A 12,967-nucleotide genomic window follows, 5' to 3' on the forward strand; every position below is an offset into this window, starting at 1 on the left:
TCAATTTGAATGGGAGCATCTCATTATCAGACAGACATAGACATAGAGGAGTTCTTGGCAAAAACACTCTTTTTCCAAAATGCTGACCAACAGCTATTTCTGCATCAATGACATATTGCTGGAAAGATCTACATATCAATCTGGTCTAATTACATAATCCATTCGATGGATTGATATTTCGAAATAGTATTATTGGGCAACCAGTTTTTAACCGAAGATAATGAGGGGGAAGGCCACTAACATTCAGTGAGTTCAAGAACTTCGTTGGATATAAGTTATTACTATCGTCTCCCACCTCATCATAACTGTAGTAAACTTTTTTCTCTCCCAAAAACCGTTTGATTAGTGTCTAAGGCTGTAACTATATTTGGTAAGTACTTGACCCAGTTGTGCATGGTCCTTTTGGGTTGCCTTCACCATAGCAACTTGATAGGGTGATTTAGAGAGAAGAGATATTATTATTAATGTATTATAAGAATAATATGTTAAGAGAATAATAATATTATTTGATTAATATAAGTCATAAATTGATTATGAATTAATTTGGTGACTTAAAGAGATTAATTGAATAAAGGGGTATAAACTGTCAAATGTGTGATAGTTGTATTTTGAGCTAAGAATCCTTATGGATATGGGTTGGATGATTTTAGGGATATGGATCACCTAGAAATCGTCCAAGGCCTTATCTAGGAAAGGATTTGGATTGCTTTGAGGCTAAGTTATCTAATTAGAGTTTTAGGGTGAAACCCTAGGAGCTCACAGTATAAATAGACCCATAGGGTTGAGGAAATCAGCACCCTTGTGATTAGAGTAACCCTAGAGCCGATTTCCCTCTTCCTCATCTCTCTCAAATCATCTTCTTGCTAGTTGGTGTTTGTAAGCCATTAGAGGAGTGACATTTGTGACTCTAAGCTCTAAGAAGAAGAAGGTTTTCAAGCAAGTAACTCAAGGTATTATTCTAGATCTGTTTTCATATGGTTTAATTATTAGCTTACATTAGATCTAGCCATGAAAGTCTTGGATATGTTGCATGTTCAATTAGTGAAACCTAGATCCAAGCTATAGGGTTGTATGTGCACATACGTAAAGTTCTTATGTCCAAAACCCATCACATTTGGTCATTTATCTCATCAAAACTTTCATTATTACCTGTCAATATTACCCTAGAAATGATAAATTCTAAATCAGCTTTGTTGGATTGCAGAGAAGGAAAGATTGCATCAATAAGAGCATCTACTGAGTTAGCCTTATTAGTGTACTTAATATCTATGTCATCATGTATACGAATAAATCTTTCGTCCATTCTTTCCCCAATTTCCATCACCAACTTGTAATAAAAAATCATGAAACGACGGGTCAGTTAGTTACTGGTCTTATGTTGATAGTTAACCGAAGCCTTTAAATCGATGGCCAAAGAGGTGACATTCGTAAGCTAGAGTCTTCAATTTGTGCTCGTGTGCCATGTTTAACAACCGACAACACCTGTCTAAATTCACCTCCCATAATCCTTATCTTTCCACCGAATAAGAGTTTCTCACCTGTGATGTCTTGGATTGTTCGATCAACTGCCTCCACTTCTTGCCTCTTAGCTATTGATGCTTCATCCCATATGATTACCTTTGCCTCACGAAGTAGATGAGCTGCCCCACTTTGTTTATTGATTTTGCACATCGAGTTATTGTCAAGATTGGGAGGAATTTTAAATCGTGAGTGGGTTGTTCTCCCTCCTGGTATGTTATTAGTCGCAACACCTGACATAGTTGTCGTAAGTGAAATGAGACCACGGGCACAGGTATTGGCTAATAAAGCTCTGTACAAAAACATCTTTCTAGTTGCACCATGACCATCTATGAAGAACACACCCATAATGTTTTCTTCCACGTGCCTTATTATCTGATCATATGCAAATTTCCAGTTAGGATTGAGGGAGTCTTTTGCATGTAAGTCTTTGTTTTCCACAGGTATAGAGTATTCTTCTTGCACCTCACGACAACCTTTGGCTTGTAAATTAACATTTTCATTCAAATCTAAAAGACCGTAATCACTAAGTTTCTTTCCAAAAGATTGTAGGATAATTCTGATGTCGATGAGGACCATATTCTAGCCTCATTCAGAACACGCGTATTGTTTCCTATAATCTTCAGAAAAAGAATCATAGTGGTCACGCCATAACTTACGAACATGACCCAGTTCACAAAAAACCAATATCATAGCAAATAGACTTCTAAGGGCATTGGGGAATTGAAATAAGGAAGCCTCTGCATGACATTGGGACAAGTTATCATCACTCTCTATTAATCCTCCCTCAAGAGCCGCATTTTGAAATGTAGGATGTAATACACCGTTGGTTGTGTATATATCTTCACAATAAGTAGGCCCAGTAATACGGCATAAAAGCAGGCGTAGGTAGTACCTCTATCCTTCAGCTGGATTAGCATAAACAAGTCTTCCTATCATTGATTTTATTTTCTGGGGACTACAATGATGTGTGCTCATATTCCATGTAAAATGGTTGGGTAAATCCTTGTACATATATTTTCTAGCATTGGAGTCTTCTTTATTTTTCTCAAAAAATAAAGTCAAGATTGAATTCTTATCTTTCTCCCTTTCAACAGTATCTTCCAATCTATCACCATATTTGAACCTAACTAACTGTTGATTCGACAAATGTATTTTCAAATCCATCACACAAGGGTGGATCTGAGAAAGTGGAAAGATAAAAATATGCCACATCGCCTTAGGGGGGAATACAAAACACGCATCTTGAAACCTACATATTTCATTAATCATGTCATTTGCTCTATCTTGATCAATATGGAAAACTTGTTTATCATGACCCTTATAAAGATACTTGAAGATGTACTTCACAGATTTTATATCGAACAAACCTCAACATTGATATGACAATTGAACATCATTAGCAACTTTGGGTTGTATGGAGCCACCCATATATTATCCAATTTAATTTGTATTGCTTCTATTCACCTCAATTCCATTATTTCTCCTTCTATATAGTGGATATGAGTCTTCTCCTCGTGATGTTTTTTCGTTGAATTTCCTAGGTTACCTGAAACGACATTTTTTGGGCACACCCTCCATACATGGACTTTTTTCTCGTAAACTACCACAAGCATCATGAATCATATGATTTTTAACCAAATCATGCATTGGGAGATACTTAAATGGATCTGGAATTTCGGCGCACATGATTTTGTTATAATTGTCTGGATTGGTCATCTTATGTGCATATTCTATTATTAGGAGGAAATGTGCATGTGGCAATCCACGCTTTTAAAAATCTACCACATATACATGTGCTCATACCTTACCAATGATATTCCTCCTCAATAATTGTACCTTGAGATCCTCTACTTTTGCACAAAAAACTCTTGTAACAAGATCTGGTCGATCTTGCGCTATTTGTCTGGGGCAATAACTCATGTACAATTTCTTTTCAATTTGGGTTGCATGTCCTTGTAACGAATATATCATGACTCCCATCCTCTTGAACTAAGGTCATGGCATCCAAAAATTGCTTTCGCATGTCACGTGGGCCTCCGATGAAACTTGAAGGTAAGACAACTCGTTCTCCAACCATACTTGTTTGACCCTCACTGACATTAAAGCAATCAACAATACCTTGATATAAATCAACTCTAATTTTGGTTTGTTTTTCTTTTCAAAAAATCAAACATGAAGTCTCAATCTTCATGTACCTATCTACCACAAATTGTTGGAAGAATCCCCTTCCTAATAGAATTATGTTATTATTTGAACATATCTGGAACTTGTATCAATAGTACCCGCGCATAGTTACAGTATTCCTACCTCTTGTTGAATTAGAATTTGCGATATCATAATTTACATTATACTTATAAAGTTTTTTATGTGTACGATTAAGGTAATAGTTGTTATTTGTAATAAAAATGTAAAATATAATTTAATGCATACCTTCAAAATCATCGTCAGTGTTTTCATTTTTAGTAATAATCTCATCTATGGAGACTTCCTGTATTGATATTTTAGGATGCCATCCAGAATCTCCGTTAGGAAAGGATAAAGGATAAGACAATGGATCATAACAACCATAGTGAGTTTGAATAGTTTTAGTATGGTCTGACCTCCCATACATAATAATACTTCTCTTATATGCAGTGTGTTATCATTTCCTTCAACCCAAGTACCAACAACCTATGTAAATGTGCGGTTCAATAACACAAATAATATCTATATCTTTCATAATAAATATGAGACATTTTATTTTAAATAACATAAAGATAAGTAATAGCATTTACACCTCAGATGTGGTCGCCTTAACGTACACCCTCTGGTCAAGTTCCACAGATGGATTCAGAGTCACTCTATAATTGTCAAGTGAAGCTAGTTCTCAAGGACGTCGAAATGTTCTAACATATCGGTTCGAAGAAAGAATACGAGTAAGTTTTACAATGATTTTCCTATCAACATTCGGGTGCTTAGCTCTCTCTCTCTCTCTCTCTCTCTCTGATAATACATTTTGACCATCATAAAAGTAGAATTGCAAGTACTTCGACTCGCCTTCCCTTAGAATTAGCTGAACAATATTATGATAGAATGTTCTGTGCGCACAAAAAGTATATACTCCATAAGTCATATTTGCCAATTCTTTATCCACCTTAACACCCAATGATGTGAATGAAAAATTTGAGTTGTACGCCCTTATGTTGTACCTGAAAAATTCTTCTAGTATATCTTGCTTTGTGAATAGTTGGAGAAATTCTGTGGGAATAGGGGAGTATGCTAGTTTTGTCTTCCCATTCATGTAACAAAAGGTAGGGAATTCGAATTGTATTCGTTTTGCTCCACAATGAACACAAGGATTCTGAGCTTTTAAGACACGATGTTCCATAGGGATGTTTTTATAAACAAAATCATATGGATCCTCCTGGAGGGGTATACTCTAACCGCTCTTAGCCTATTTCGTTCCTTTCTTCATTGATAATATTCTTTGTTATAAGTACTCGTCTTTTGAGTCACACTTATAGGAGCGACCTCAACCGTCTCCAATGTATTGTCTGTCAACAGTGTTGTAGATTGGCTGGCTCCTTCATCGTTAGCTATCTTTCTCATTTTGTTGTCCTTCTGTCTTGCATAATAGTTGTTATTGTATCTTTTTCGATTTTCTACAATAATAATTTTTTTGATGAATATATACATAATATGAATGTAAATATATAATACATACATGTGTGTTTGTATACCTTTTTGTTAATCAGTACCATGTTTGCAAACATCATGATTTTCAATTTCCTTTTCCATAATCCTCATTGCATACTGAAATAAAAATGTAGAGAATAAGAATTTAATAGAAGGTATAAGATAAGAGTGGCGTAGGAAAGGAATTTGAAATTTGAATCTTATAACCTAATGCTTTCAACATTAAAACCTACCTTAGATAAAACTGTCACCAAAAAATAATCTTAAATTAATATAAGGTCAAATTCAAAATAAACATAAAAAATCTAGTTAGGTAAAATTATCACAAAAAATTTCAACATATAAAACCTACCTTAGACAAAACTATCACCAAAATTTTATCTTAATTTAATATAAGGTCAAATCCAAAATAAAAACACAAAAAACAAAAATAGAAAAACATTCACCAACGAATGTTTGACAACCAAATAGATCAACTCTTAAACAAAAACACATTGAAAATACGACAAATCAACCACAAAATGTCTCACACAGAATTAAAGATTCTTCTTGGCATATGTCTGAAGTTAGCTGCTTCCGACATCATCGATTTGAATACTATGTTGGTTAACTCGGTTGAATTTAAAATGTTTAATGTATATAGGATAATAATTAAAAAAAGGTTTGACTTAGTTAATTTTATATTACTATAAGTATGAAAATTTCAAAAATAAAAATCCCACTTACTTGCAGCCAAATGAACCAACTTTAACCAAGAAGCATATATTATGTAGTTTCTCTTCAACGCATAATATATCATCACAATTTGGTGGCGTGTCCATTCCGTTATATGTAGCTTAACCTTTATTATATTCACCCTATTCATTTAAAAGTATGGTCAGAATTTGTTTAATGAATATGTGTTAGTAAAGATATATTTTATGTGTATAACCGATAAACTTGTGGTCTATCTTGGAGAAACAAAGTGAACGAAGTTAATTCCTTTCGATGGCCAAACATACGTGAGTAGTTTACTTTTCCCCAAACGATTTTTCCAACAACATCTAAAAATCAATACATTTAAAAAATATTAACTTTTATTTTAAAAATTAGAATATGGTTATAAAAAACAAATTAGTAATTTAATATAACGATCATCATTTTTTTCTGGATATCCTATCCTCTTGTAGAGACCTGATAGAGGAAACCAATGGATAAACCGAAAATCATAAATTAGTAGTATAGGACCATCGATTAAACCGTGTGCTAGTGCTTATGCGAATAAACCAATCATCACGGCTCAAATTGTATCCTTGATATCTCATAAACTCATAGTAGGTCGGTTCAATTTGGAAATGGTTCAAAGAGAACACACCTCCCAGTAGATTCTCTCCAAAAAAGGCATCAATTGTGGAGGAACAACTCACACCTTCTTATCTCTTTAATAAACAAGATAATTAGTTAAATAAATTACTTATATATATATATATATATATATATATATATATATATATATATTACCATAAAAATAAAGTATAACTAACATTTTAAACTCACATTTCGATCAATAAGGATAATGAACAATTTGTTCGATGTAACATCTCTCCAAAAGAACTCTACTCGGACGGTTGTTAAATTATACCATAAATGAGGGCTTAGTAGCAATGAAAAGTTATCAACATAAGTGTGTGCATCCATGATTCTACAAAAATATTCAAAAAATGTTGTATTTACAATTTTATTAATTAGATATAATTTAATGTGAAAATATTAACATTTACATAAAACTGTAAATGTTTATATGATAAATTATTGATATGTTTATCTTATATACAAGTCTCATTCTTAGGAGGAAACATGTATGTATTAATTGTTTGGTTTGCCTTAACTATACCCTTATAATATTAAAATATTATCAATGTCATTTGAGTGGGTTTTGTGTTCAACCAAACATTAGATTTGAATTAATTTTAAATGAGAATGTATTTCAGATATCAATGATCCATGTAATGTAAAAACCTTCTATGGGAAAGAATTACCGATGAAGCAGTAGAGGTCGTTGAAGAAGAAAATGATATAAGTCATATTTTAATTTTACAAATATAAATAAGGTTATTGCAAATCAATGCAATCCTCACATTAGGACCATATTGCCCTTGTACATTGTTGTTATATTAATAAAATTCAATTTTTACAGTTTTAGGACCATATTGCTCTGCACATTGCTTTTATATTAATAGAATTTAATTTTTACTATTTTGAGGACCATATTGCCTCTGCACACTATTTTTATAATAAAAACAATCTATTTTTACAGTTTTAGGATCACATTATTAAAAATTAGTTTTTATAGTTTTAGGACGATCTTGCCCTTGCACATTGTTTTTATATTACTAAAATTCATTTTTACCAGTTTTAGGACGATATTGCCCTTGCATAATGTTTTTATATTTAAAAAATTGAATTTTTAAAGTTTTAGGACGATATTTCCCTTACACATTGTTTTTATATTAAAAAACTTCAATTTATATGAAAAAGGTTATAATAGTAAAACGAAAAAATGGTATATTCTCTTGAAGTATATATACTGAAATTAATTAGTAAAAATGAAAATACACATGCACATAAAAAAAATATGTTGAAGTCTTTACTTTTACAGACATAAAAATAGAAAGACATTCACTCAAATACACAAGCACATAATGTCTCAACATATACATATACAAACCATACATATATACGATGTCACAAACAAATACATACACACATATATACATGTATTATCTGAGACAGAAGAATTTTATCATTACAAACAGAATAAGTTTATCACTTCAAATAGAAGAGAGAAGAAGATTATCATTTGAAACGAAAGAAGTGTATCGCTTCATACTAAAAATAGAACAAAAATTAGGAGTAGAATTAAAGTTAATAAGCAAATCAGACCTAGTCCTACGGGGTGTTGTTCCTTGCCATGTGTCACACTCATGATGTATTCCACATTTAAAAGTGCAACGGGTTCACTTTTGTGCATGGAAGTTGGAATTGGCATTCTGTTTGCTACTACCATATCCTGCATAAACAAGTATGTAACACAATAATTTATAAGATCTCATTTTAAAAGAATAATAAATTTTCAGTAATCTTCATGAAAACATTCCTGATTAACTGTTGAAACAAAAGGATACTAAAAACCTATAGTTTTTAAATGTTATATACTTTCCAGCAAAAGATACTAAATGACACCCTTTTAGTATTTGCCTTGGGAATAGATTTTTACAGTTTTTAAAAGAAAATATAATGATTAGTAACCGTTCATAATTTCATATTTGTTCTTATATTATGGAAAACTTCTAAAAATTCCAACAAAACATCTTAAAAAATAGTAAAAAATATGTTTTGATTACTTTTTTAAGATCGGGTATGACTGGTTGACAATCAAACTAATTTTTCATATTTTATTTGTCACTGAACTGTTTGTTTGTATGAGCAATTAAAAAAATTATTATTTTTTGTTTCTTCCGACCTAGTTTATTTATACAAACTTAGATATTTTTTAAATCTTAAAAGTTTGTAAGTAATCTAAAAAATAAAATTTAATGAAACATACATGTAAGGGTAAAAAAAATCAGAAGCATGATGAATCTTTTAGATTTCTTTGCATTAAACATTGGTGTCAGAATCATTTCCTAATCCTCTCTCTTTCTACAAGTATAGTTCTTAAAACAAGTTCGTTGTATGATTTCACTAATCAAAAAATTAAAATTAGTATTAAATTTGAAGTTTAGTTAGAAGAAAAATTTTACCTCTATTTTTTTATTCGGATGTAAGAGATTTGTTGCACCTCTTCAATTGCAATCAACTCACATGATTAACCTTACTAAAAATTACTGCAATCCTCATATTAGGACCATATTGCCCCTGCACACTATTTTTATAATAAAAAAAAATCAATTTTTACAGTTTGAGGACCATATTGCCCTGCACACTGTTTTTATATTAATAAAAATTCAATTTTTACAGTTTTAGGACCATATTGCCTTGCACACTGTTTTTATATTAATAAAATTCAATTTTTACAGTTTTAGGACCATATTGCCCCTGCACACTGTTTTCGAACTCTAAGTAAGTATTCTAAATAAAATTTCTAGCATTAGTGACGATAAGCATGGGAATAAATGTCACTTTCGATTTAGAAGTGAAAAAAAAAAGTTGCATCAATACTAAATTAAAATTCCCAAAACAAAGATTGTTACAACTTTCATGAGATAAACACTTAACAAAGAGAAACAATGAAGAATTGAAGGAAAAGAAACACATGTTTTACTAAAGCTACATGTTCTAAATGTGATTCGTATTTCATAAAACAAGAAACAAAAAATAGATACAAGCTTTAAAAATGGATCTTAATTCTATAAATCATTTGTGAAAGTTGATGATATTATTATATTAATACTAATTACTAACCTTCCTCAACTTGAAGTACCATAGTTTCTGCATCTTCTGGTTCAAATTCTTCAACCTTCTTTTGGGCCCCACTAATAAACAAATACTCACAATTCTTTGGATCTGTTTGAATCAGAATTACATGCTTGCAGCATGGAGCTTTCATGGTGAAACTCCATATCTGAAATAATATCAAGAATCATAATGAATAATCCTGGAAAATAGGTGAATTCAGTGATATTACTTGGAAATATTTAAAACTTATAGCTTACCTTTGTAGAGTAATAATTTCCAACTTGCTTTTTTCTACATTGAACCTTACAGCCTTTGCAATCATGGTGAAGAACATGATGAAGAAGATACAAATATTTTGTGAGTATCAATGGAAAATAGGATTAGCAAAGTTTGTTTTAGAAAGCGTTCAAGTGTGGATATACATTAGCAGCCACGTGATTAGATAAAGTTTCAGTAATTATGCTTTTGTTGGTTTAATGAACACTTGCTTTTGTATATAGATTTATGCAGATTATGTAGTCTATTATGATGATAAAGTGAATCTACATTTGGATTTGACAGAATTTATGTTTCATGAATGTAATTTGATGTTCTTGCCTTTAAAGCCTTAACGATTGATGGCTTTCACATGCATTTTGGACTAAAATGCAAAGGACCATCAAACTCAGAGAAAGCAGCTCCAACACATGTTTCTGTAAGCCCATATTTTTTCCCAATTGGAGTCCTGAAAAAAGATACCATTTACACACAATATGTATATTAATATATTAGTAATAAAATAATAATACTTACCCAATGCAGACAATTGATAAAGCGTTGTGTGTCTTCAGCTAAAGGAGCACCACTACATAGCATGAAACGAATGTCTCCTCCAAGTATAGAATGTATCTTCTTAAAAACAATATCATCCCAGAATAGATCAGGTTATAGACATATTTCAAACAACTTTACATGCTTGAAATTTATTTTCTTTAGAACAACTTTACATCTGTGAAACTTACCATGACAATTTCATGTAGGCTAAAATAATCAAAACCACTTAAATTTTTTTGATTCCTTTTCAATTTTGGATTTTAACATACCAGCTACAACTGCAATAGTGAGGTAATCAAAACCATTTAAAGCGCTCTAATGCTGGATCCTTTGCCAAAAGCTTCAAAAATTACACATTTTCACAAGTTGAGTTTATATAATTGGCTGTAATGCTTGACATAATGACATTAATCTTTTATGCATATAAAAAGATATAAAAACATAAGCTTCTTGACCATGTATTACCAAGAAGAAATTGATATGGAAAAAAACAATAGAATAACTTCCTTGAAAGTCTTGGCTATGAATAAACACAAAACATCATGTTTAATAAACAATCAAATGTTGATTTCATATGTTAGTCGGCCCCATATACACTAATGTTGTGGATAAATAATTTTGAATATTTGGAAATTTAAAGAGTTGTTAATGCCAAAAGAAATGGCAAGAAATTCTTGCAGTCATAGACAATAATATGGTTTGCAGAAAGATTAGAGAAGAAAAAGAATATGCATTATATCAGGAATTATTATGCCACTCATGGTACACATTACATAACTCACAGTTACAGATAGGAAGGGAGATGTAGTGCTCGTTTAGACACGAAGAGCCATGTCTCAGAAGGATGATATGTTAAACCATTATAGGTTATCATAGGCAAGCAACTATACTGTATACATAATCATGCCAAATAATTGCATAAAATAGCCAAAATGAATTGTCTAATCACTTTGACTTAAAATTAGAACAGGGACTTTCAAGTAGGCAAGAGTGAAAATGCATGAGAAATCATGAACTAAATTAGGGCTTATTGTAACATACACGCTTAGTTATCATGTTTTGTAATAAATAATATTATGAAATATTATATGAATTTGAGTAACTGAGTTCTAACGGATAGTTTTTACTAGAAATGAAGTACAACTATGTTTAGAATCAATCGGAAAATATTGGAAGTGTTAGGAGATTCCGATTAAAAGTCAAATATTGAAATTTAACTGAAAGTTGTAGTATTTGTTAAACCGAGAAATTTAATGAAGACGTTATGAACAATCAAAGATCCGCGACAAATCCGACACGGTGCCGAATGACGTAAAAAATGAGTTTTTGATAAACTACTTTTTAGTCTTGGTGATTTAAATGAAAGTTGTAGTATTTGTTAAACCGAGAATTTTCATAAAAAGAACGTCCAAATCTGACTTCGTATGAGGAAGTTATGATTTTTCTAAGCTTCGAAATAGCAGTAGACAACTAAAAACTCGAAGTAAAAATCGAGTGATTTTCAGCGGACGCAACCTAAACGAGAATCGAAGGTCTCGTCAATAGTAGTACAACAGTAAAATGATAGACAAAATCGAACATCGGATGAAGAAGTTATGATTTTTAACGGATTTTTCTGTCCCGGTCTGTTAAAAATAATAATATTAAAATTAATTTCAAAATTAGCCAACGGAGTCTAAAAGAAAGTTGTAGAGCATAATTTCACCTACGCGTGCATATAAAGAACGTCAAAAAACGGAGCACGTATGCAAAAGTTATGGATTTTAGAAGTTTGGGAGACAAAAATCGAGAAAATCTGAAATCCGAGAAAATTCGCATGGTTGGGGTTCGGCCACGTTACCTCACATGCAAGATGACCGGTGTCCGACGCGTGGCACAGCCACCTTGCACTGAAGGTGTGGTCCTCTCCTGATCCGACGCATGGCTAAGCGTTGGTGCCTTATGAGCTTCGCCATCTGTCTCCCCCCCCCCCCCACCCGCTCGCTTCTCCTTGCTTCGGATCCAAGGCTCGCACCTATATAAAGTGTGCGAGACCTCCTGGGTAATTTTGGAAATTTCACACTTTTTACCCCTAAATCCAATTTTTAGCTATTTCAACTTCCCCCGAAGCCCCGGGATCATTCCGAACACACGAAACACGTCCCGAAGTGCCCGATAAATTTATCTTTTCGGTTTGAAGCTCAACCCTCACAGGGCCCGGTTTTCAATAAAGCTCCTGGTTTTCAGCGAAGAAAGCTATCTATTATAACGAAGTTGTGACAACCCAAAACTTTCATCCTATGTAATTGGTCCGCGTATTGTCTTTAAATCTTGAATTCTTCATCCTTTGTAAATCTTGTGGTTCCAAATGCGTGTTTTGGACATATATAGTCTAATTATGGGTCTTAGGAGGAGTTGGAAAGTGTTTTGCATCATGGAATTGGATCAAACAAACCAAAAGAGGTGTGTGCGGCCACACTTTTGTGTGTACGGCCACACACCCATGTGTGCGGCCGCACACCCAACTGCACACCCTCTAGCC

The 12,967-nt window shown here is 32.4% G+C and overlaps 1 protein-coding gene across 1 annotated transcript; it reads right to left on the reverse strand.

Moving 5' to 3' along the window:
• Window positions 1-1,398: 1,398 nt before the first annotated feature.
• On the reverse strand, window positions 1,399-2,097 carry LOC145059673 (uncharacterized). The gene has a single exon (XM_079007485.1). The coding sequence runs from the start codon at window positions 2,095-2,097 to the stop codon at window positions 1,399-1,401; it is 699 nt and encodes a 232-aa protein (XP_078863611.1).
• Between the last annotated feature and the right edge of the window lie 10,870 nt (window positions 2,098-12,967).

Source organism: Lactuca serriola, chromosome 6 (genome assembly GCF_051521515.1).
Source record: "Lactuca serriola cultivar US96UC23 chromosome 6, Lser_US96UC23_V15, whole genome shotgun sequence".
NCBI classification, from domain to species: Eukaryota; Viridiplantae; Streptophyta; class Magnoliopsida; order Asterales; family Asteraceae; genus Lactuca; species Lactuca serriola.